At 45.1% G+C, this 26,441-nt stretch overlaps 1 protein-coding gene across 1 annotated transcript; it reads left to right on the top strand.

Moving 5' to 3' along the window:
- Nucleotides 1-19,206: 19,206 nt before the first annotated feature.
- On the top strand, nt 19,207-25,262 carry LOC116861659 (protein C19orf12 homolog). The gene is made up of 3 exons (XM_032848421.1): nt 19,207-19,244; nt 23,171-23,325; nt 24,781-25,262. Exons 1-3 carry the CDS (start codon nt 19,207-19,209, stop codon nt 25,014-25,016), a joined length of 429 nt encoding a protein of 142 aa, XP_032704312.1. The 3' UTR covers nt 25,017-25,262.
- The last annotated feature ends 1,179 nt before the right edge of the window (nt 25,263-26,441 follow it).

Raw genomic sequence — 26,441 nt, 5'->3', positions numbered from 1 at the left:
GACTTGGGCTGGAGGGTCTGCTCCCAAGAATTGCTTGTCCACATGGATATGGTCAGGGGACCTTGGTTCCTTGCTATTTGTGTCTTTCCATGGGACTATTTCACTATCTTTCACAAAATATCAACTGGATTCTCCCAGAGTCAGTGAGAAAGCAAATGAGAAGCTACAGTATCTTTTATGATGTACCCTCCAGAGACATCATCATGTCTGCAATATGCTATTGGTTGCATAGGTCAGTCCTCCTCAACGTGGGAGAGACAACACCAGAAGACAGGGATCACTGGGGACCATTTTGGAGGCTGGCTACCAGGGTTGTCTCCTGCTAGCAAAGGGACCCAGGAGTCCCAAATGTCCCTGTGTCCATTCTCACTCCTGAACAAACTGACAGCCTCTGTGGAGACTACTGGAACCTCTGCCTCAGGCTGCTCTGAGTCTGCTCTGGAGATATTGCTCGTGTCTGCTTGTGATCACAGAGATGCCTCTGTTTCAAAGAATTTTCCTGGCTGGGCAGTGAGAGAAGCAGCAGGTGGCTGTGCACTCAGCTCACCCTCTGAACTGGCTCCTATGCGATGGCTCTTTTCTCCACTTTGCACCTTCAGTACAAAAAAGCTTCCTCAGCCCTTCATCCAAGGGATGGTGGTTCACCTCTCTCAAAAGGAAGCTTTTGCCCTGCTGACCTGGACTGGTCTCAGCAAAAGTAAGATGTGTTTTCTTCCATGACACGAGGCAGTCAGCCCTTCAATGAAGTTTATTTAATAAGGAAGTTAGTTCCAGTCAAGTTCTTAAGATGGAATTATGGGTTCATTTGAAGCAAAACTGAAGAGGCAGCAAGATCAAAGGTCAAGCAGAAGTGAAGGAACCCTGTTTTCTAAGCAGATGTTGCACCATCTGAAAGACGCAGTGCTTCTAGAATGACAGTTTCATTTTCCAAGCGTGCAGCTCACTGTCTCTCTTTCTCACACATACTATGTAGGATTATCTTCCATCACAGATGCACACGCAGGCCATGGCTCTTTGTGTCTGTGTTGCATTCCTGGAGCAGACCCCCCAGAGCTGATGCCTCGGAGAGATTCATGTAGGGAACACTAGTTGTTGGTGCCTCCCAGCATGCATTTATTTCCCCCCTCCCTCTCAGGAATAAGGTGACTGTTCTTCACTTCTAGCCCATGTGCATTCTGTGAAGGTGAAGCCATCCTGGCTCACACAGTCAGCATATTGAGTCCCCCTGGCCCTGGCGATTGGCTCCAAATGAGCCTATGATTCAGGCCAGGTCAGTTAGAACCAGGAGTCAACTCCAGAACTTTCGTTCAGCTCGTGAACTTGCTGCCATTAACTTACCACAGGTAGCTAGCTACCTGTCCACCAGGTAACCTGGGAGTACTCTGGAATGAGATGCAGCCAAAGCCACCCCTATAAATTCTCTTTTGGTTTTAACCAGTTTGGATTGCCAAATATTCTATCAATATGATACACTTCTGAATTGTAGAAATCAGGTGGTTGTACCTCTTCTATGTGGAACTTAATGCTTCAGTACAGATGCTATGGAAGATGGATTTCGTTAGTATACTGTCTGTGTCACACCATTTGGGTGACTCAAGGTAGTCCTAAACTGTGGCTTTGAGCACCACATTCTGATGTCCGCTATCTGTGCACTGCTGCAGGAGATAGGTCTCAGAGTTGCATTCTTGGGCTGCTAGAAACAGATTTGAGGCTTGTTTTTAAGCTGTCATAGGCTGACATGTAACCTGCCATGTGTTGTCAACCTCTCTTGGTAAAGAGGGAGGCCAATACCTGGATTTCAGACTTGCTCTCTCTAATCTGCTATTTTCCTGCTTTGGCACTCATTCTTCCCTTTGCACAGAGCCAAACCCTTCCAGCTTCCCATCTCTGGGGATCTTGCTCCATCAATTATCTTCCTTCTTCCATATCTCGGGCTCTACCTGTCCACTTTGTTTTCTTCCTCAGACTATACACAGACTGAAGACTTGGATACTGAGCAGAAAGTGTCCCCTCCCCTCTTAACACCTCAGTCCTGCCTTCCACTAGCTACTAATCTTCTTCCCTTTTCAGCCAATCTTCTTGAAAGTATGGCCTGTACCGCTTCTGCCTACTTCATTCACTCACCTGCACTTCAGTCTTCTCTGAAGTCTGGACCAGTTTTCCATATTGGCAAAACCAGTGAAACAAGCATATGCAAAGTCACAGCACAGGACGTGTTCATTGCAAGGGTAGCATTGTGCCTGTGTAAGCCTGACATTGATGCTCTGGGCCTCTGGAGCAAGGACACTTGGACCCCTTCAGTTTCTTGAAACTCTTCAAGCCATGAGTTCCAAAACTTCATTCTTTGCTGAACTTCTTTCCACTTATATCTTTCTTCTACTCCTACATCATAGTCTCTTTTGTGCCTACCCTGCCCCTGTGGGTTTTGTATTTAAGATACTATCCTTCCTCCACTACAAGTTCTCTCCAGTTACACTTATGGTCTTTTTTACTAGCTATATGCACTTGCTCCCGAATATTTATCTCTGGCCCCAACCTGTCCCACAAGGTGAGTGAGTTTCAGGAAAGGAAAGTCCAAACAGGGCCCAGTGGTTTTCCCATGATGAGGAGACTGGAAGATTCAGGGAGGGCAAAGTTGCTAGCATTTGCAGGCAGACTACCAGAACAGGGTGAAGAGAGAAAGGTATGAAGGGATGGAGGAGAGAGAGAGAGAGAGAGAGAGAGAGAGAGAGAGAGAGAGGTGTGGAGTGAAAAGATAGGAAAAGAGGGAGAAGAGAAAGAGAAAACACTCTGGACTCTTTCAGGTTCCACTCAAGTCTTCAGCTGATTACCAATCAGTGCATGAATGTGAGGAAACTACTTGAGGCAACTGAAGGAACCACTGGAAATAAGCAAGTAGAACAATGTGTCCAGAACTCATACAGGGCTGGAATAAGTTTTGTTTCCAACAGCAAAAGTGGAAAAGTCTTGTAACACACAGAGCATCAGGAAAAATAATCATTACTCCACAGTTTTAGATAAAATGTGCAAGTTTCTTGGAAGACATAAATTACTAAAGCTTACTCATGAAAAAAGTAGATAACTCAAATAACCCAATATCTATTAAATAAATTAAATGTATAGTTAAAAACCTTCCCACAGGGGGATCTGGCTGGTTCAGTCAGTAGAGCGTGCTACTCTTGATCCTGGGGTCATGACTTCAAGCTCTATGATGGGTGTGGAACCTATTAAAAACAAAACACAAAAAACCCCCCAACACAATAAACATGACAAACTTTCTATGAAAAAAACTCCATGCTCTGGTGGCTTTAGTATAGAATTCTACCAATCATTTAAGGAAGATTAGTGCCACTTCAATCCAAAGTGCTTTAGAAAATTGAAGATCCTAACTTATTCTATGAAGCCAGCATTGCCATTATCTTCAAAACCAGATAAGGACATTATAAGAAAAGAGGACTTCAAATTAAGATTTCTCATGAATATAGAAATATGAATACTCTTAGCAAGAATATTCTTAGGAATATTCTTAACAAGATTTTAGCAAATTGGATCCAACAAAACATAAAATAAAACTCCCAAACTCATTCTATGAGGCCAGGATTATGTTGATCCCAAAACCAGACAAAGACCCACTCAAAAAGGAGAATTACAGACCAATATCCTTGATGAACACAGATGCCAAAGTATTTATCAAGATACTAGCCAATAGGATCCAACAGTACATTAAAAGGATTATTCACCATGACCTTGGGTGGGATTTACTCCTGGGCTGTAAGTGTGCTTCAACATTCACAAGTCAATCAACAAGATATATCGCATTAACAAAAGACAAGAACCATATGATCCTCTCAATTGACATAGAAAAAAGCATTTGACAAAATGTAGTACCCTTTTTAAAGATTATTTTAAAATTTAAATTCAATTAGCCAAGATATAGTACATCATTAGTTTTTGATGTAGTGTTCAATGATTTCTTAGTTGCATATGAACACCTGAACACCCAGTTCTCATCATATCACATGCCCACCTTAATGCCCATCACCCAGTTACACCATCCCCCCACCAACCTCCCTTTCCACAACCCTAAGTTTGTTTCCCAGAGTCAGGAGTGTCTCATGGTTTGTCTCCAGCTCTGATTTTTTTCCCCTTCAGTTTTCCCTCCCTTCCCCTATGATCCTTTTTGCTTTTGCTTATATTCTATATATAAGTGAAACCATATGATAATTGTATTTCTCTGACTGATTTATTTCACTTAGCATAATACCCTCCAGTTCCACCCATGTTGGTATAAATGGTATGTATTCATTCTTTCTGATGGCTGAATAATATTCCATTATACATATGTGCACCACATCTTCTATATCCATTCAGTGGTGGAACGGATATTTTAACAATGTTTATTCTTCCAATCCATGAGCATGGAATGTTTTTCCACCTCTTTGTGCCTTCCTCAATTTCTTTCATAAGTGTTCTATAGTTTCTAGAGTACAGACCCTTTACCTCCTTGGTTGTATTTATTCCAAGGTATCTTATGGTTCTTGGTGCTATTGTAATGGGATAGATTCCTTAATTTCCCCTTCTTCAGTCACATTGTTAGTGTATAGAAATGCAGCTGGTTTCTGTGCAGTGATTTCATATCCTGTCATGTTGCTGAATTGCTGCATGAGTTATAGCAATTTGGGGGTGGTCTTTTGGGTTTTCCATATAAAGTATCATGTTGTCTGTGAAGAGACAGAGTTTGACTTCTTCTTTGCCAATTTGAATGCCTTTTTTTGTTGTTGTTGTTGTCTGACTGCTGATTTTAGGACTTCTAGCACTGTGTTGAAGAACAGTGGTGAGAGCTGGCATCCCTGGCCATGTTCTTGATCTTAAGGCAAAAGCTCTCAGTTTTCCCCATTGAGAATGATATTCGCTGTGGGCTTTTCCTAGATGGTTTTTATGGTATTGAGGTATGTTCCCTCTAACCCTACCCTTTGAAGAGTTTCATTCAGAAAGGATGGTGTATTTTGTTAAGTAGTTTTTCTGCATCAGTTGAGAGAATCATATGTTTCTTGTCTCTAGTTTTATTAATGTGATGTATCACGTTGATTGATTTGTGAATGTTGAACTGCCCTTGCAGCCCAGGAATAAATCCCACTTGGTCGTGGTGAATAATCCTTTTAATGTACTATTGGAGCCTATTGGCTAGGATCTTGTTGAGTATGCTGGCATCCATGTTCCTTAGGGATATTGGTCTGTAATTCTCTTTTTCGATGGGGTCTTTGTCTGGTTTGGGGATCAAGGTAATGCTGGTCTCATAGAATGAGATTGTAAGTTTCCTTCTATTTCTAATTTTTTGAAAGAGCCTCAGTAAATAGGTATTATTTCTTCTTTAAATGTTTGGTAGAATTCCCCTGGGGAGACATCTGGCCCTGGACTCTAGTTTTTTTGCAAGGTTTTTGACTACTACTTTAGTTTCCTTACCAGTTATTGGTCTATTCAGATTTTCTACCTCTTCCTGTTTCAGTCTTGGTGGTTTATAAGTTTCCAGGAATGCATCCATTTCTTCAAGCGTGCCCAGTTTGTTGTCATGTATTTGGTGGTAATGTGTTCTAACAATTGTCTCTATTTCCTAGGTATTGGTTGTGATCTCTCCCCTTTCATTCATAATTTTATTAATTTGGTTCCTTTCTCTTCTCTTCTGGATAATTCTGGCCAGAAGATTGCTGATCTTATTAGTTATTTCAAAGAACCAGCTTCTAATTTTGTTGATTTGTTCGACTGTTCTTCTGGTTTTGATTTCATTGATTTCTGCTCTAATCTTTATTATTTCTCTTCTCCTGCTTTGTTAGGTTTTATTTGCTGTTCTTTCTCCAGATACATTAGAGTGTAAGGTTAGTTTCTATATTTAGGATTTTTCTATTTTTTTTGAGGGAGGCTTGGATGGCTATGTACTTCCTTCTTAGGGAAGTATATACGGCAGTATCCCATATGTTTTTGACCTGATGTGTTCTTGTTCTCATTAGTTTCCATGAATTGTTTAAGTTCTTCTTTAATTTCCCCTTTGACCCATTCATTCTTTAGCAGGATGTTCTTTAACCTCCAAGAGTTTGAGTTCCTTTCAATTGTTTTCTTGTGACTGAGTTCCAGTTTTATAACATTGTGGTCTGAAAATATGCAGGGAATAATTTCAGTCTTTTAGTATCAGTTGAGACCTGATTTGTGACCCAATATATGATCTCTTCTTGAGAAAGTTCCAGGTGCATTTGAGAGGAATGAGTATTCTGTTGATTTGGGATGGAATATTCTATGTATATCTTTTAAGTCCATCTGGTCCAGTGTGTCATTAAAGTCCTTATTTGCTTGTTGATCTTCTCCTTAGATGACCTGTCTATTGCTGTGAGTGGCTGTTAAAGTCTCCTACTATTAATGTATTATCAGAATTTTTTTTTTTACTTTGGTTTCTTTTTAAAGCTAGTCTGTTTATTGTCCTACTCCGAAAAGAAACCTATGATGGATTTTTTTTTTGAGTTATAAGAGTGATTTTCTTGACAATGTGGCAGATAAATCCCACCATCATGGAAGCCCTGTGGAAGTCTGACACTCTTGGCACTTTTTTTTTTTTTAGAGCAGACAGCTCATTAAAGTTGACCAGAGAAGAAAAGGAACAATGGGGCAACTAGAAACGAGCATGGGGACATGGGCTTCAGGTGATGTCTGGAGAATAGGGTAGAGCAGGGCTCTCATGACACACCCGCCACTTTCAGAGGCAGCCAGAGCACTTTCAGTTTGCTGAGACGAGCAAAGCAGTATAAAATTCTTCTCCACCCAGGGTGCAAAGCATTGGGCATGCAAATTAACCATGACAACCCCTGCCAACAGCTGTTATAGAAGGGCAACCTCCACTTCCAGCTCTAGTATCATGTGCTGGTAGCATTTCCTTGACACAAAAAGAGTTTCATGACAAATGCCTTAAGTTGTTCTTCATTCAAAAATGAATTCTAGCTGTGAGGGCAGAAGCTGGGTGCCACCCTCTGCAGCCAGATGGATGAAAGAGCTGAGAGCAGCTCTGGGGAGAAAATGGCAGCAGATTCCAACCCACAGTTCATAGATAAACTGGATGACCTACAAGCAGACATGTGGTTTGGAAAGTTTTAGGACCCAGTGGATAAAGCACAATATGAAGTCTCTGTCCTTTCTCTTGTGCAGATACTGGGTTTTAAAGGAGGCCAGATCCATCTGACTTTAGGAAGGAAAAGGATAAGAACGAGAGACCAACTCTAACTATTTCTAACCACCTCTGACTCCTTATGCCCCTTTTAATTAAGAATAGAACTACTTATGCAAGGCACCATAGCACTGCTCAGATCCTCCTGGAGAATAGAAACTACTCTAAAACTCTAACAAGTCCATATAGATGCCTTTGCTTCATTCTCACTTAGAAATTTCAGTTAAAAAAAGCTGGGAAAATAAACAGTCTTGAGTTTCAAAAAGTAGATCCATTTTATCATGGCTCAAAAAATCAATATGCTTAAAGTTTGCTTTTTGGTTTTTAAAGGAGAGAAAAAGAAAAGAAAGTTAAGAAGCTAGGATATGCTGTCTTATTTACTTCCCTAAAGTGAAGTATTTCTTCTTCTAATAAGAAGGAAATCATCCCCAGAAATGCTACTTACTAGGGTCTACATGCAGTGACAACTGTTACTGCAAACCCACTGACTTAAAGCCCTTCAGTCTTCCAGAGCCAAGTGCTATGGCTGTTGCTCACTGCCCAACAAAGTGTTGTACTTTGGGACCATTAGTTAAGACCATTAGTTGGGACCATTGTCCTCAGCTCAAATACTACTCCTGCTCAGCTTTTCTTTATGATAGGGTCAGAAGACCTGACCCACTGGTTTGGAAAAAGGCTGCTTCCCCTACTGAAGCCATAACTACAGTCTCCAGTTTTTTCTGCTAGAACTTCTGATAAAACACAAGCTTTTTCTGCTAGAACTTCTTTTTTTTCCAATATATTTATTTTATTTTATTTTTTATAAACATATATTTTTATCCTCAGGGGTACAGGTCTGTGAATCGCCAGGTTTACACACTTCACAGCACTCACCATAGCACATACCCTACCTAATGTCCATAACCCCACCCCCCCAACCCCCTGCCCCCCATCAACCCTCAGTTTGTTTTGTGAGATTAAGAGTCACTTATGGTTTGTCTCCCTCCCAATCCCAACTTGTTTCATTTACTCTTCTCCTACCCCCTTAACCCCCCATGTTGCATCTCCTCTCCCTCATATCAGGGAGATCATATGATAGTTGTCTTTCTCTGATTGACTTATTTCGCTAAGCATGATACCCTCTAGTTCCATCCACATCGTCACAAACGGCAAGATTTCATTTCTTTTGATGGCTGCATAGTATTCCATTGTGTATATATACCACCTCTTCTTTATCCATTCATCTGTTGATGGACATCTAGGTTCTTTCCATAATTTGGCTATTGTAGACATTGCTGCTAGAAACATTCGGGTGCACGTGCTCCGTCGGATCACTACGTTTGTATCTTTAGGGTAAATACCCAGTAGTGCAATTGCTGGGTCATAGGGTAGTTCTATTTTCAACATTTTGAGGAACCTCCATGCTGTTTTCCAGAGTGGTTGCACCGGCTTGCATTCGCACCAACAGTGTAGGAGGGTTCCCCTTCTCCGCATCCTTGCCAGCATCTGTCATTTCCTGACTTTGTTAATTTTAGCCATTCTGACTGGTGTGAGGTTGTATCTCATTGTGGTTTTGATTTGTATTTCCCTGAGGGCGAAGGATGTGGAGCACTTTTTCATGTGTCTGTTGGCCATCTGGATGTCTTCTTTGCAGAAATGTCTGTTCATGTCTCCTGCCCATTTCTTGATTGGATTATTTGTTCTTCGGGTGTTGAGTTTGCTAAGTTCTTTATAGATTCTGGACACTAGCCCTTTATCTGATATGTCGTTTGCAAATATCTTCTCCCATTCTGTCAGTTGTCTTTTGGTTTTGTTAACTGTTTCCTTTGCTGTGCAAAAGCTTTTGATCTTGGTAAAATCCCAACAGTTCCTTTTTGCCCTTGCTTCCCTTGCCTTTGGCGATGTTCCTAGGAAGATGTTGCAGTGGCTGAGGTCGAAGAGGTTGCTGCCTGTGTTCTCCCCAAGGATTTTGATGGATTCCTTTCTCACATTGAGGTCCTTCATCCATTTTGAGTCTATTTTCGTGTGTGGTGTAAGGAAATGATCCAATTTCATTTTTCTGCATGTGGCTGTCCAATTTTCCCAACACCATTTATTGAAGAGGCTGTCTTTTTTCCATTGGACATTCTTTCCTGCTTTGTCGAAGATGAGTTGACCATAGAGTTGAGGGTGTATTTCTGGGCTCTCTATTCTGTTCCATTGATCTATGTGTCTGTTTTTGTGCCAGTACCATGCTATCTTGATGATGACAGCTTTGTAGTAGAGCTTGAAGTCTGGAATTGTGATGCCACCAACTTTGGCTTTCTTTTTCAATATTTCTTTGGCTATTCGAGGTCTTTTCTGGTTCCATATAAATTTTAGGATTATTTGTTCCATTTCTTTGAAAAAAATGGATGGTACTTTGATAGGAATTGCATTAAATGTGTAGATTGATTTAGGTAGCATAGATATTTTCACAGTATTTATTCTTCCAATCCAGGAGCATGGAACATTTTTCCATTTCTTTGTGTCTTCCTCAATTTCTTTCATGAGTACTTTATAGTTTTCTGTGTATAGATTCTTAGTCTCTTTGGTTAGGTTTATTCCTAGGTATCTTATAGTTTTGGGTGCAATTGTAAATGGGATGGACTCCTTAATTTCTCTTTCTTCTGTCTTGTTGTTGGTGTAGAGAAATGCAACTGATTTCTGTGCATTGATTTTACATCCTGACACTTTACTGAATTCCTGTACCAGTTCTAGCAGTTTTGGAGTGGAGTCTTTTGGGTTTTCCACATATAGTATCATATCATCCGCGAAGAGTGATAGTTTGACTTCTTCTTTGCCGATCTGGATGCCTTTAATTTCTTTTTGTTGTCTGATTGCTGAGGCTAGGACTTCTAGTACTATGTTGAATAGCAGTGGTGATAACGGACATCCCTGCCGTGTTCCTGACCTTAGCGGAAATGCTTTCAGTTTTTCTCCATTTAGAATGATATTTGCGATGGGTTTTTCATAGATGGCTTTGATAATATTGAGGTATGTGCCCTCTATCCCTACACTTTGAAGAGTTTTGATCAGAAAGGGATGCTGTACTTTGTCAAATGCTTTTATAGCATCTATGGAGAGTATCATATGGTTCTTGTTCTTTCTTGTATTAATGTGTTGTATCACACTGATTGATTTGCGGATGTTGAACCAAACTTGCAGCCCTGGAATAAATCCCACTTGGTCGTGGTGAATAATCCTTTTAATGTACTGTTGAATCCTATTGGCTAGTATTTTGGTGAGAATTTTTGCATCTGTGTTCATCAAGGATATTGGTCTGTAGTTCTCTTTTTTGATGGGATCCTTGTCTGGTTTGGGGATCAAGGTGAGGCTGGCCTCATAAAATGAGTTTGGAAGTTTTCCTTCCATTTCTATTTTTTGGAACAGTTTCAGGAGAATAGGAATTAGTTCTTCCTTAAATGTTTGGTAGAATTCCCCCGGGAAGCCATCTGGCCCTGGGCTTTTGTTTGTTTGGAGATTTTTGATGACTGTTTCAATCTCCTTACTGGTTATGGGTCTGTTCAGGCTTTCTATTTCTTCCTGGTTCAGTTGTGGTAGTTTATATGTCTCTAGGAATGCATCCATTTCTTCCAGATTGTCAAATTTGTTGGCATAGAGTTGCTCATAATATGTTCTTATAATTGTCTGTATTTCTTTGGTGTTAGTTGTGATCTCTCCTCTTTCATTCATGATTTTATTTATTTGGGTCCTTTCTCTTTTCTTTTTGATAAGTCTGGCCAGGGGTTTATCAATCTTATTAATTCTTTCAAAGAACCAGCTCCTAGTTTCGTTGATTTGTTCTATTGTTTTTTTGGTTTCTATTTCATTGATTTCTGCTCTGATCTTTATGATTTCTCTTCTCCTGCTGGGTTTAGGGTTTCTTTCTTGTTCTTTCTCCAGCTCCTTTAGGTGTAGGGTTAGGTTGTGTACCTGAGACCTTTCTTGTTTCTTGAGAAAGGCTTGTACCGCAATATATTTTCCTCTCAGGACTGCCTTTGTTGTGTCCCACAGATTTTGAACCGTTGTATTTTCATTATCATTTGTTTCCATGAATTTTTTCAATTCTTCTTTAATTTCCTGGTTGACCCATTCATTCTTTAGAAGGATGCTGTTTAGTCTCCATGTATTTGGGTTCTTTCCAAATTTCCTCTTGTGATTGAGTTCTAGCTTCAGAGCATTGTGGTCTGAAAATATGCAGGGAATGATCCCAATCTTTTGATACCAGTTGAGACCTGATTTAGAACCAAGGATGTGATCTATTCTGGAGAATGTTCCATGGGCACTAGAGAAGAATGTGTATTCTGTTGCTTTGGGATGAAATGTTCTGAATATATCTGTGATATCCATCTGGTCCAGTGTGTCATTTAAGGCCTTTATTTCCTTGTTGATCTTTTGCTTGGATGATCTGTCCATTTCAGTGAGGGGAGTGTTAAAGTCCCCTACTATTACTGTATTATTGTTGATGTGTTTCTTTGATTTTGTTATTAATTGGCTTATATAGTTGGCTGCTCCCACGTTAGGGGCATAGATATTTACAATTGTTAGATCTTCTTGTTGGACAGATCCTTTGAGTATGATATAGTGTCCTTCCTCATCTCTTATTATAGTCTTTGGCTTAAAAACTAATTGATCTGATATAAGGATTGCCACTCCTGCTTTCTTCTGATGTCCATTAGCATGGTAAATTCTTTTCCACCTCCTTACTTTATTTTTTTTTTAAAGATTTTATTTATTTATTTGTCAGAGAGAGAGCGCGAGAGTGAGAGTGAGCACAGGCAGAGTGGCAGGCAGAGTCAGAGGGAGAAGCAGGCTCCCCGCTGAGCAAGGAGCCCGATGCGGGACTCGATCCCAGGATGCTGGGATCATGACCTGAGCCGAAGGCAGCTGCTTAACCAACTGAGCCACCCAGGCGTCCCTCCACCTCCTTACTTTAAATCTGAAGGTGTCTTAGGGTTTAAAATGAGTTTCTTGTAGGCAACATATAGATGGGTTTTGTTTTTTTATCCATTCTGATACCCTGTGTCTTTTGATTGGGGCATTTAGCCCATTAACCTTCAGGGTAACTATTGAGAGATATGAATTTAGTGCCATTGTATTGCCTGTAAGGTGACTGTTATTGTATATTGTTTCTGTTCCTTTCTGATCTACTACTTTTAGGGTCTCTCTTTGCTTAGAGGACCCCTTTCAATATTTCCTGTAGAGCTGGTTTGGTGTTTGCAAATTCTTTCAGTTTTTGTTTGTCCTGGAAGCTTTTAATCTCTCCTTCTATTTTCAATGATAGCCTAGCTGGATATAGTATTCTTGGTTGCATGTTTTTCTCATTTAGTACTCTGAATATATCATGCCAGCTCTTTCTGGCCTGCCAGGTCTCTGTGGATAAGTCTGCTGCCAATCTAATATTTTTACCATTGTATGTTACAGACTTCTTTTCCTGGTCTGCTTTCAGGATTTTCTCTTTGTCACTAAGACTTGTAAATTTGACTATTAGGTGACGGGGTGTGGACCTATTCTTATTGATTTTGAGTGGGGTTCTCTGAACCTCCTGGATTTTGATGCTTGTTCCCGTTGCCATATTGGGGAAATTCTCTCCAATAATTCTCTCCAATATACCTTCTGCTCCCCTCTCTCTTTCTTCTTCTTCTGGAATCCCAATTATTCTAATGTTGTTTCGTCTTATGGTGTCACTTATCTCTCGAATTCTGCCTTTGTGGTCCAGTAGCTGTTTGTCCCTCTTTTGCTCAGCTTCCTTATTCTCTGTCATTTGGTCTTCTATATTGCTAATTCTTTCTTCTGCCTCATTTATCCTAGCAGTGAGAGCCTCCATTTTTGATTGCACCTCATTAATGGCTTTTTTTTATTTCAACTTGATTAGATTTTAGTGCTTTTATTTCTCCAGAAAGGGCTTTTATATCTCCCGAGAGGGTTTCTCTAATATCTTCCATGCCTTTTTCGAGCCCGGCTAGAACCTTGAGAATCGTCATTCTGAACTCTAGATCTGACATATTACCAATGTCTGTATTGATTAGGTCCCTAGCCTTTGGTACTGCCTCTTGTTCTTTTTTTTGTGGTGAATTTTTCCGCCTTGTCATTTTGTCCAGATAAGAGTATATGAAGGAACAAGTAAAATACTAAAAGGGTGGCAACAACCCCAGGAAAATATGCTTTAGCCAAATCAGAAGAGATCCCAAATCGTGAGGGGGGGGAGGGATATAAAGAGGTTCAGAAAGAAAAAAAGAAAAAGAAACAAATAAAAAAAGAAAACCAATAATGAAAAAATATAAAACGGAAAAAAATATATATATTAGATAAACTAATTAAAAAAGTTAAAAAAGAAAAGGGTAAAAGTTAAAAAAATTTAGCAGAAGAAGAGAAAAAAAAATTGAAAAAGAAAAAAATTAAATTAACTGCAAGGCTAAAGAATCATGGGGAGAAAGCCATGAGCTCCGTGCTTTGCTTTCTCCTCCTCTGGAATTCCGCTGCTCTCCTTGGTATTGAAACTGCACTCCTTGGTAGGTGAACTTGGTCCTGGCTGGATTTCTTGTTGATCTTCTGGGGGAGGGGCCTGTTGTAGTGATTCTCAAGTGTCTTTGCCCCAGGCGGAGTTGCACCGCCCTTACCAGGGGCCGGGCTGAGTAATCCGCTCGGGTTTGCTTTCGGGAGCTTTTGTTCCCTTAGCGCTTTCCGTAGAGTTCTGGAGGCGGGGAATGAAGATGGCGGCCTCCCAGTCTCCGGCCTGGAGGAGCCGAGAGCTCGGGGCCCCACTCCTCAGTGCACCCTCAGAGAACGGCGCCCAATTACTCCCGTCACCCTGGCCTCCGGCCGCGCTCCGAGCTGACCGAGCCTGTGACCGGTTCAAGGTAACCCCGAGCTGTGAGCTCACTCCTCGGCTCTGTCTCTGTAGCCGGCTTCCCCGTTCTAATACCTGTAAGCTCTGCGACACTCACGACACCCCCGATCCTTCTGTGACCCTGCGGGACCTGAGGCCACGCTGACCCCGCGTGGGCTTCACCCCGGTTAAGCCTCTGGAGTGATGTCCCTCAGCGGAACAGACTTTTAAAAGTCCTGATTTTGTGCTCCGTTGCTCCGCCGCTTGCCGGGAGCCGGCCCCTCCCCCCGCGGTCTATCTTCCCGTCGCTTTGGATTCACTTCTCCGCCAGTCCTGCCTTTCAGAAAGTGGTTGATTTTCTGTTTCTGGAATTGCTGTTTGTCTTCTCTTCGATCTCCCGTTGGATTTGTAGGTGTTTGCAATCTTTAGATAAGCTATCTAGTTGATCTCCCGATACCTGAAGTAGTCTCAGCTGCTACTTCTCCGCCATCTTGACTCCTCCCCCGAGAGCAAGGGTTCTTATCCTCATTTCACAGTTGAGGAAACTGGGGACTGTCCGGATGGAAGTAGGGACAGGGGATTTGTCTGGAAACTGCATTCACACTGTAAGCATGCTGTGTTTTACTTAGCTTGTAAAGGAAACTGACAAAAATGACAAAGGAGAAGGGGGCCAGAGGGCCTGTGAGCTGTCCCTTGTCACCTGACTCTGACTTCTGATGCTCCATTCCGGTAACTCAGCACTTGCAGGGCTGGGAACCTGCAGGAAATTCAGGCAGCAGTGATGGTGGCTGAGGGACCAAGTGAGCATGCAAGGAGGACATAGGAACAACAACAATAATAATAACAACACACCACGGCAAATATGCAGACAGGTGCTAAGTGATGACCAAGGGTCTACGTATATCTGAAAGATGTAAACTCCAAAAAGAGAAAAACTTAAACATTCAGAAGAACAATGATGAAGCCGGGACAGGCTCATTACCACTCCCAAAGCCAGCTTGTCTGGCAACAGTCCTTGCAGAACGCAGCTCCTCCAAGACCAAAGACCAAGACCAAAAAGGCAGGTGTCCCATGTGCACAGCGACTTTGACACAAGGCTGGGCTGAGCCTGCTAGTTTCCTTGTGCCAGCACGGACTGTGTGCATACTCATGTGCTTATCATCACGGCTGGCATTTGTTGACTTCCTGGTGTTTGGCATTGAATTGTGTCACCCCAAATGGATATTTGTAGTCCTAACCCCAGTACTTATAAATGTGACCTTATTTGACAATAGAGTCTGCAGGTGTAATCGAGTTCTGATGAGGTCCGCAGGGTGGGCATTCAATCCCATATGACTGGTGTCCTTATAAGCAGAGGGAACCTGGGGCGCAGACACAGACACACGGGGGGATAGCAAGTGATGACATACACAGAGACACAGCTGCAAGCCAAGGACTGCCGGCCACTCCCAGAAGCTAGGAAGAAGCAAGGAATGATTCTCCTCCACAGATTTCAGAAGGAGCTGGGGCCTGCGGGCTCGTTGAACTCATCTCCACAACAGAGAAAATAAAGTCCTGTTTTAGGCTCCCCACATTGTGGTCCTTGGTTATAGGGCCCTAGCAAACTAATGAATCCCCGGATAGATGCCTCCCACTGCACTGAACACTTCACATACCAAAAAAATGGCATGCATCCTGGGGAAAAGACTGGGGGCTGTGGAGACCTCCTCTACCCTGGGACAAAGGAAGGAAGCAGGTCCTAGGCCCACCATATGGGGCTGGAACCTCTCCTGACCCCAAACCCTGTCTCTTGGGCTGCCTTGGGGAAAAATGACCTGCTGCAAGTCTGGATCCAGATTCCTAGGGCCCCTAAGCACCAGACTATGGTGCCTTCTTAGAAGTAATTTAAAGTAAAAAGAACATAGACTGTTAAGATTTTGGTTTTCAAAGTGTTATCTAGTTTACCATATTCTTAATTAGAGGTCACAGGGGTTTCTGTGTGTGACCCGTGTGTGGCATTATCCAACTTTGGGGCTGAGTGGGATTATCCTGAAAAAGCCATATAAGTTAGGAGCTGCTGACTGCAACTCTGGAAAAGGTGAGGGGGAACCAGGCTCTGGCCTCAGAGGGCCCCGTGGCCCCCACACTACACTCTTCGCATCCAGCCTCTGCCCTCTACCCCAGCCCGCACACATTCTAGATGGACATTTCACCTCAAATCTTCCTCAAGCCTGCAGATGCTTCCTGGGGACCCTGTCTCCCTTTGGCCTTTGATTCAGGATCTCTGACCCTTAGGCCTAGGGCTGCTCCTCCCTCCCCTCAGCAGGCCCAGGAGAGAGCCCAGGGACCTTGGGAAACTCAAGGTGCTAAGTTAGTGTTGGTGAATGTATGGGCCCAAGTCCCCGCTGGTTCTGTAAACACAGCCTCACATGCTGGGGGATTCTTGGATCCCCGGAATGGTGGATTGTGGATGGTGGGTTGTGACAGTGGGGGTGGGATCTGATTTCCTGCCTCTCTGGACACGAGGCTCACTTTTGGGACTCTGGAGATGTTTTTCATTTTCACACACTATGGTATAAACAAAAATAATCTAGATCCCTACATATTACCTCCTTTAATCTTCAGAATAATCCTATGGAAGTCACGATTGTTGTCGTCATTTCCCAAATGAGCAAACTGAGGCATAGAGAAGCTGAATGACACTCCTGAGGTCACTCAGCCAGACTTCAGCATGGTAAGCATCATGAGAGCACTGTCTGGATGCTGGGTCAGTGCACAGTCACCATGATGGGGACCCAACCATGGACCTGTCATTCACAGGACCACGCGGCAGGAAGACTGGCTGTCACTAGGAGACTGTGGTATCATGTGTTACATCCATGGGCTTTGGTGTCTGCATCCATTTTATGACTTCATTCATATCAGAATGTCACAGGTTGTCAACAGATTGCAATGTTTGCTGGACTTCTTACAGCTCACCTTCTCTGGAAGGCCCTGACTTTGCAGTTTTTTTTTCCCTTCCATCATCTTTCCTGTCTACTAGTGCTCCCCTTCCCACCTCTGGGGGAGTCAGCAGCCCAATTCTTTAATGAGCCTCCAGAGGGAGCTGCCCACAGAGAAATTGGAAAATCTCCCCCAGGCCTGAGCTGGAGATGGTTGTCACCCAAACTTAAGCAAAATCTCCTATTTGGAAATGGATGAGGTGATTCACTGTGCCCAGGGAACCCTTGTTCATGCTTGAGCCCCTTTCTCACAATGAGGACAGGAGGGAAAGGGAAGAAACAAAATGAGGATAGTTAAAGAGTACAAAGTTTCATTTCTGGAAGATAAGTAAGTGCTTATCTACACAGCATAAGGCTATAGCTAATACTTTTGGTTCCAGTTCTGGAAGATAAGTAAGTGCTTATCTACACAGCATACTGCGTATAGGTAATACTGTTGTATACTAAATGCATATTAAAGAGGGTATCTCTTATGTTAAATATTCTTAACACACACACATACACACACACACACACGTAGGCACATACACACCCACAAGTGATAATGATAATAAAGAGGGCAGGAAGAAACTTCTGGAGTGATGGAGATGATTATGGTGTAGATTGTGTTGATGGTCTCACAGGTATATACTTATCTCCAAACTCATCGATGTAGGACAAGACATTAGGGTTGGAAGTTAATGGCCAAGAAAGAATTCTTGAGACATTTTTGGTGCAAGAAGGTGGTTTTATTAAAGCATGGGGACAGGAATTGTGAGCAGGAAGAGCTGCACTGGGGTGGTGAGGAGTGGCTCATTATATACTTTCAAGTTGGGAGGGAGTTAGTGTAAGCCTCCCAAGTAGTTTCCATGATCCTGAGGGGTCTAGCTATTGGGAGGAAATGTCATCTATTACAATTTAGTAAAAACTCAGTCATGAGTCCCTTCAGATGGGTATGGGGGGCCATATGCTTGGGGGATGATTGACAACATATATCTAGCGGGGTAGAGATAAAGGAAATTTCCCAAGGAATTTTTGTATGTTAAAGTAGACTTACAGGGCTCTAGGGTTGAGCTAAGGGTGCTTTTTGCTCTTAGCGAAGTGCTGACATTCCTTTTCTAGAGGAAAGTCATTCTGCCTGCCTGGGCTGTAGGTAGTAATGAAATTTACTAATTTTTCTCCTGCCTTTGTTTCCCACATCATCATCAAGTTGTATATATTAAATATGTACAGCTTTTTGTAAGTCAGCAAATATATATCTTAAAAAAACACGTTACTAGTACATGCATATACTATAGTATATATATGTACACATATATGGTGTGTGTGTGTGTGTATGTGTGTGTGGCATATATACTCTCAAAGTACTTTCCCTTCCAAAAAAGGAAAAGAAGAAAACGAAACAATGACTCTGGCAGTTGAAAAAGGCCCATCCTCTGGGTGCGCACGACATCCAGGAAAGCCAGGCCCAGTGCGGGTTACAGCGAGAGCTTTGAGCCAGCTGGACCCAGGTTAGAGTCTGGACCCTGACACTCCATGCAAAGCCCCCGAGCCTTTTTCAGATCTGAGATGGTTCAAGGCCCTTGAGTGTTAGTGTGTGCGTGTGTGTGTCAGGGTGGAGATGGGAGTGGAGGGAATCTTCTCCACACTCCCTCTAAAATATTCCCTGCCTCATCCCCACATCTGCCCCCTCCCAAGAGGTTCCCCAACCTCAGCTTTGTCCTGGAAGCTGGGCCTCCCCCTTTCCTTGGAACCCGAGGAGTAAAGCCAGCACACAGCCTTTCAAACCACTGACCCAGGGGCACCTGGTGCGGGCACCCTTATGCCTGTTTATATGGGATTTGGCCTATACATTCAGGACACATTATCCTTGCCCCAGGGGTTTCCCCAGGTTGCTGGGCTGTCTTCCACGCCCACTGAAGGAAGGAGGAGCTTCCGCAGACCTAAGAGAGATCCTGAATCAAGGGGCAAAGGGAGAGAGGCCTCTCCAGGGAGCTGAGGAAAGCGCAAGGGAAGGCCCGCTAAAACGTGTGCGGGCTGCGGTAGAGGGCTGGCGGTGCACGTGAAGGAGCGCTGCCTGAGCGCCACGGGGACTTCGGTCCACCTCGGGGTCCGACCCAGCCAAGCGAGAGCGGGCCAGGCAGCGGAAGCCCAAGCAGCAGGACGCGGCAGCGGTGGCTGTGAGGGTGTCACCAGAGGTGGTGGCAGCGATGGGGGGGACATCGGCTAAGGCCTCGGGGGCCAGGTGGTGAGTGATGACTTGAAGGCCTCCAGCGCGGGCGAAGCTGAAGGCAGCGGGGCAGATCCTCCGCGCTGGGCGGCCCCGCGGACAGGAGACCCTGGGCGGAGCAGGGGCGGGGAAAGAGCGGACTCAGGTCTCCCTGGCGCCCGGGACCACGTCCCAGCAGGTGAAGGGCTCGGTGCCCCCATGGCTCTGGTGAGGCGGGGCGCTGAGGCGCGGTAACTGGGGGTCTGCGGGCTGGGGAGCCGAGTCCACGTCGCTAAGTTATTCATTTGCCACGTGAAGACACCGAGGCACGGAGAGGGTGACCTCACACCAGAAGTAAGCAGAAGCAGCCCAGCTGGGGTTACAACCCAAGCATCCGGAGCCAGGGCCCGGGACTCCGGTGCGTGTCTGAGCTCCCCAGTTACCCGCCTGTCCGTGCCTTCCTCAGTAACCCGGGGTGCGCGTCACCCTCCTCTGCGTCCCAGGTGCGTGGGTGGGGCGGCAGGTGTTACAAATACTGGACAGAGTCCTAGGATACCCCGTGAGTCAGCACCCCTGGCCTCACCCTGCGGGGAAAGTTCAGAGATGATCAGGAATGGATCTCAGGGATCTCGGAGGGGACAATTCCTATGGTGGAAACTGGTGGCTTCTTTAGCCTTTAAAAGAGGAAGCAGGGGGGACTTCGAGAGGTTGCAGATGACCTACTTATGGGTCCCTGATCAGGTAAGGTCGCCCTGCTGGGGCCTATGGCAGACAGAAGGCAGGACCAGCTCAGCTTTGGCCTCTGTGGCTACGGGAAGATGGTCCAGGGGACTTGCTCTTTTGATTTTTCGAGAGAAATCAGGAATCAGATGGATGTGAAATCTTATTTTTAAATACTGGCAATACTTCAGTCATTAAAAAGTCTGGGGGCTAATCTGACAGTGCTGGTGGGGTCCACATGGGACCTTTGCACCAGGGCTACAGAGGTGGGGACACAAGGCTTGCAAGAGTCAGGCCACACAGAGGAGTTTCATAAATTCAACAGAGAAGTAGGAAGTACTGAGGATGGCAGGTGAGCAAGATCACTCTGACTCCTTAAGAGGCTCTACTTTTCTCTCTTCCGCTCATCCTCCCCTCCTTCCTTCCTTTCTCTCTCTTTTTTTCTTGTTTGTTTATTTGTTTGTTTGTTTGTTTTTTACAGGGTGCCTAGAAGTCTGTGTTAGCTCTGAAGCCTTCCTCTCCCTGCTCTCTCACAATCTGGTCCATCTCAAGAAGCCAGGCTGCAGTCCCAGGGATGGGCTGATCTCATTCTTCCCCAGAACCTTGCTGTCATCAGTAGAGCAGCCTGGTGCTTGCAAGAATCCAGGGCTTCAAGTTGCCATTTGCCTTCCCTGTGGCTGGCAGATGGGCTTTCTGTGACCAGAGCCCATGTTGTAGAAAAAGCTGATACTGAATAGGTGTGAAGTGGGATGGGGAGACCCCATTCCCACACTTTGAGCTCGGTCCCCATCAATGTACTATTCCTCCCTCCTCCCTCCTTCCTGGCTTCCTTGTTGCTCACAGACAAATGCAAGCTTGGAGTGGGAGGGGAAGCAGGACTGGCTTCCTTCCTCAATTTGGCAATCCCTGAGAAGTCAGGAGGGTGGGTTTCCAGCAAGGACTCAGGAGATGGGGTGACAAACCATTCTTCCACAAGAGTCTGTTGATGCTCTAAAGTCTAAAATGATTCTCACACAGAAATTAAACCAGCTCTGTCTTGCATTGAGGCAGCCACAGTGCCACGTCTTGCTGTGGTGTGAAGCTGTTGAACCCAGCCAGAGGTGAGCCACATCCGCTTGTGCCCTCCCACACACCGGGCCACCTGCTGGCCCTCCAGGTCTTCAGAGCCTTGGGCTCCTGCCTTGGGCTGGTCTGCCTGGGCTGAGTGGAGGTTGGACGTAAGTAGTCTTTGCATGATGATGCTTTATTTGCCCCTCTGGGTTTGTATGAAGTCATTCAGAGCAGTTGGGAAGCTAGGTTCTTTGATGGACCAGAGTGTGACATGGCTGTTTCCTGCTTCCTTTCCACACATTTTCTTGCCCTGCAGAAAGTGTTTCCAAGTGCAGGTCAATAATAGTGCAGAAACCCTGTTTTAGGAGTGGTGTCTGGGCAAAGTGCCCTGGCCAGGGAGCCAGCCTTAAAGACTATGCTTGGGGTCTTAATGTGCCTGGAAATAGGAAACTCACTGCAGCCCTCAGAGGGGCCTTTCCAGGTCTGAGCTTCATCTCCATTTTCCCCAGGATAATGGACAGATATTCCATTCCCTGCAAGGGGTTGCCAGTAGTGAGCAAAGGGGCAGGAAGCTCAGAGGTATGCTGGCAGGTCCGGGACACATGGAGCCAGAGTGGGGGCAGACACTCCTGACTTCTCCTCCAGTCCCTTGAGCACCCCTGCAGGGCTTGCCCCTTCAAGGGCTCTACACCCCATGTGGTCAAACAGACACTTTTGGGGGGTGCTTGTTTGCACTTTCTGAACTCAAGGACTAAGTAGCTGATGTCTGATGTCGGGTCATGCTCTCTTAGGGTCTTGCTGTCCGAAGTGGGGTGCACTTATGGAGAATCACTGATTTAGAACATGGCAGGATCCAGAGCCCAGGACACTAACTTATCTCTTCAGGAATGGCAGAGAGGTTCTGAACCCCGACTTTGGTGATCCACTAGACCTACAGACTTGTTCTAGGGGCTCAAAATTCTTCCCCAGGATTGAGAGGATGATTTCTAGAGGAGTGTCTGGTTCTGGATTTTCCTTGGGTCAAAAGGAGATGTAACCAAGAGTTCTTGAGCAAAGGGTTTGCCCCAAACTGTGTCAAGATCCTTTAGGGACTGCTTGCATGTAAAGGGGAGTGAAGGAAAGAAAGTGTCCTTCCAGCCTTGGGTCCAGTTGAAGCCAAGAGGGGAAGCACCAGCTCATGGCCACTTTGATTTGGGTTCCGGGTCCTGTCAGGTATCCCGTCAGTGTTGTGGTTCTGCATGGCCACTGACCCTGGGGCAGAGCCCACCCTGCCTTTGCCCTCTGTGCCTGCCAGTTTCCCACCAGTGTGGATAACAGTTTCCTGACCACAGAGAATTGTTCAATGGTCATTGTTCCAAAAGTCCATCTGTCTGTCTATCCAAACGCATGCAAACCTCTGGAATTCTTTGGTTTATTTTATTCTCTGGTTGTTCCATCTTACTGGTCATTCTTAGGGCCATCCTGTCCCTACCTTTATTATCCCCCATGCAGAACTGGATGGGCATTAGGAACGGTTGCTTACAGAAAAGCCAGTGGTGTGTATCAGTAACAGAACATTCATTTAGAGCCATCCGGTCTCAGGGCCGTGTGTTCCAGACTCACCACAGGTACTTTGCATCCATTCCATTCAGACCTTTCCAGAATCCAGCTTGTAGGTGGCTTATCTCCCTTTACAGGTGAGGAATCTGCTCAGGGTCATGGGGCAGACAGGTGTGGGCATAGGCCAGGGTGGTCACAGAGCCCAGTACTTTCCCCTTCTCAGGCTTGGCATGAGCTCCGTTGCCCTGTCACATGACAGAGGACTCGAGGCTGGGACAATCTGACCTCTGCCAGGCTCTGTGCACTGGGGGTGCCTGAGCCAGTAGGAAGGCCACAGATGCAAGACAGGGCATGCTTGCCTCACTTGTGATGAACAGATGCACCTTCTGGCTGGGCCTGTTCCATAATCTGTCATGATTGAGAAGTTACGGAGAGGGCAAGGAAGACCTCTCATGCATTCTGTGGGTTCTGTGTGCTTATTAACTAGCGGCTCCATGACTTCCTCTGTGACAAGGAACCCATCACGTTGCTGGGTGCTGTCAGTTCCGCATACAGCAGAGCTCCTGTTCTCTGCATGAGGCTGTCCTCCAAACTCTAGCAAGAGTGACATTTGGGTGCAAATACTCTGACACTCATTAGAATTCTCCCTTTGAAAGTCTTCCTTTGAGGTTCGCCAAGAAACCTCTCAAGGTGGAAGACGTCATGAAGCTGCTGTGCTGCATCGCTGAGGAGAGGGAAAAAGGGAGCTTGAAGCCAACTGTGGGTAGAATGATTGGTGGTCTTGTCGGAGGCCCACCTGGAGCTGCTGTTGGTAAGCCTTGCAGGGCAGCCAGACTTTGAAAACTCACAAAAGTCTCTGTCCCATGGGACATGTTTGCTGGGTTGTGGTTGCTTCCGTGACATGATTTTGTGTCCCTAATTCACCCTATTGAAAACACATAGAGGGGCACCTGGGTGGCTCAGTCAATAAGCATCTGCCTTTGGCTCAGGTCATGATCACAGGGTCCTGGGATCGAGCCCCACATTGGGCTCCCTGCTCTGCTGGGGTCCTGCTTCTTCCTCTCCAACTCCCTCTGCTGTGTTCCTTCTCTAGCTGTTTCCTTTTCTGTCAAATAAATAAATAAAAATAATTTAAAACAGAAAACACATAGAAATGGCTAGCAGACACATGAAAAAAATGTTTAGTATCATTAGCCATCAAGGAAATTCAAATCAAAACCACACTGAGAAGCCACCCTACACCAGTTAGACTGGCAACAATTAACAGGGCAGAAAACAAGTGTTGGAGAGGATGTTGGGAAAGGGGAACACTCTTGCAATGTTGTTGGGAATGCAAGTTGTTACAGCCACTTTGAAAAACAGTGTGGAGTTTCCTCAAAAAATTAAAAATAGAGCTACCCTATGACCCTGCAGTTGCACTGCTGGGTATTTACCCCAAAGATACAGATATAGTGAAATGAAAGGCCATCTGTACCCCAATGTTCATAGCAGCAGTGTCCACAAAAGCCAGACTGTGGAAAGAGCTGAGATGCCCTTCAACAGTCGAATGGATAAAGAAGACGTGGTCCATATATATAAAAGAATATTACACAGCCATTAGAAAGGATGAACACCCAACTTTTGTGTCAATATGAATGGGACTAGAGGAGATTATGCTGAGTGAAATAAGTCAAGCAGAAAAAGTCAATTAATATATGGTTTCACTTACTTGTGGAGTTGAGTAAGTTCTATTTGATAGTTATCATCATACCACTCTGGAGGACTGGCATGAAAAACAGTTGCTTCCAGAGTTATGGACTCCTTTTCTGTCCACAGGGTCCTTTAACCATAGGATTTCACTGAAAATTTCCAATGTTCAGGGGCAAAGTGCATATTATGAAGAAAACTCAGCCTCACCACTGAGATGATTCTCTTTGTAAATGCCCTGGCTTCTCAGCTCTGTCCTTTAAGATGAGAGAGTTTTGTGGGAAGCAGGAAACCTGCGGGCCCTGGAGAAGATTTCAGTTCTCAGAGCTGTGCGGTGGGAGATGCTTTGTGCTGCGTCTGTGAGTGCACAGCTTAGGGGAGGGCATGTTGGGTGTCAGTTATCTGAGCCAAATGGAACAAGGACCCCAGAAACCCTTGCCCCCTCACCAAGGGGTGGAGTAGGCATGAAGCCGAGCCCATTCTGGCCTGTGAGTGAATGTGCTCACTCATCCTGGCAATGGACATGCTCCCAGCAAGAGCATACATTGAACCAACTAATTGAACCTTCCTTGTTTTCTAGGGGAGGCTGTTGGGGGCCTCTTAGATACATGGATGATAAGCGGACAGTTCAAGCCAATACCTCAGACCATAATGGAGCTGCCACCTGATAAGAAGCAAAAACTCTATAAAGAAGCCAGGGCCATCCTCAAGCACCTGAAGTGGAGGGACACTGAACACCTGACCACATTGGTCATGGGCAGCGAGGCCCTGAAGATGCAGCTGCTGGCCATGCTGGAAAAGTGCCTCAAAGGCTGAAGTCCAGTACATTGATTTCAAAGCTATTTCTAGAATGCAGGGGTCTCATTTAGAAGATTCTCCACAGGGTGGTGGGCCATTTAGATGGTTTTCCTAACTCATAGAGGTGATTGGGAGTTGGGGGAAGCCTCACCCATTCATTGCTCATGGCTTGGGTCCAACTCTCCCAGACCCAGGGAACACGGGGTCCTAGTCAGTGGTCCTGCCCTGGTGCCCACTGAAGTCCCTCCCCTGGCCGGCCTGCATTCATTCCTGGGAAAAACCCTGACCCAACTCCTGAGCAATTTTGGGTCAGATAGAGCAGATATTGCTGAGTGAAGTCAGTGTGGACTAGTTCGGTCCTGGGGTGACTGTAATGGGCAAAGGGCCTGAGAGGACAGGCTGGACCTCAAGTCCTGTCTCCCCAAGAGGTGAAAACACTTTCCTGGCTTTCCCCTCAGGCTCTCCTCTTGGCTCCTATGGTTTTAGTATTCTTACTTTTTGTCTTACACTGTCTGTAAAGAACTTAAAAAAAGAGAAATGGACTAAGAGTCATCTGTTTGTATCATTCCAACAGCTTTGCCATTCCAAACAATGTCCGTCATGGAATACTGCTCCTCCCTGGGCCCCAGGACCCCTGCTTCGTCCCTGCCTCGATGCACCGCTGTTCAGAATCTACTCACTGGAATCTTCTTTAAGGACATATTCTATATCACTTAGGGCTATTTGCTTGCCCTGCATGTGGCTACTATGGTGGCATGAATGCTTAATTCTGTCTTTTTAATTAAGCCCCATATTTTGTTCTTCATTGCATGTGACACATTTTGTTTTTGTGTGTTTATTTGTTTGGAGCCCTCCTTCCTTCAGAAGGTAGCTACACAAAGGCACGTGGGAGGCACTCAGTCTCAAACATTTGAGTGAAAGGTTGCTGAGTGAGGCCAGGAGGGGTGAGCGGGCTGTGGTCTGAGGTGGGGTGTGCAGAGAGAGGGTTCAGAGGCTAGAGAGAGAGTGGTCCATCCTGGAAGTGACTGACGGTCGTCAGGTGTGTCTGGGGCTGAGTGGAGGTGGGAAAGGAAAGCACCGAGGCTGTGGAAGACTCGGGTAGGAGCGCAAGGAGCACACTTTGTGGCATGCTTCATGAGGAGTTGGACCCTATCCTGGGGACTGAAGGGCTGTAAAATCTCTGTGCCCAGCTCCGCCCTGCCCACGACCTCCTGGGTAGAGCCTGCCCTCCACAGGAGGTGCACATAATTCTGGAGACTTGGCCACGGTCTCAGGCAGCACCCGCCTCCTCCCTCCCTCTCTAATTGCTCTGTTTTCCTTCCACTTCACAAGTGGGTTGGCTGTAACACCGACGTCTGTTTTATACACATATAGATAGTCAGCAAACACAAAATGTATGGTAAGCTATGTTCTGTCTTTATGTTATTAACACACAAAAGCAAG

The sequence above is a fragment of the Lontra canadensis genome, unplaced genomic scaffold, assembly GCF_010015895.1.
Source record: "Lontra canadensis isolate GAN:19392208 unplaced genomic scaffold, GSC_riverotter_1.0 scaffold202, whole genome shotgun sequence".
NCBI lineage: Eukaryota > Metazoa > Chordata > Mammalia > Carnivora > Mustelidae > Lontra > Lontra canadensis.
This window is presented reverse-complemented; position numbering and strand designations above follow the sequence as displayed.

Coding starts and splice junctions, on each gene's coding strand:
- LOC116861659 (XM_032848421.1), top strand. CDS start 19,207: ATGGGGGGGACATCGGCTAAGGCCTCGGGGGCCAGGTG. Junction 19,245..23,170: donor AAGGCCTCGGGGGCCAGGTG/GTGAGTGATGAC, acceptor TCCCTTTGAAAG/TCTTCCTTTGAGGTTCGCCA. Junction 23,326..24,780: donor CCCACCTGGAGCTGCTGTTG/GTAAGCCTTGCA, acceptor CTTGTTTTCTAG/GGGAGGCTGTTGGGGGCCTC.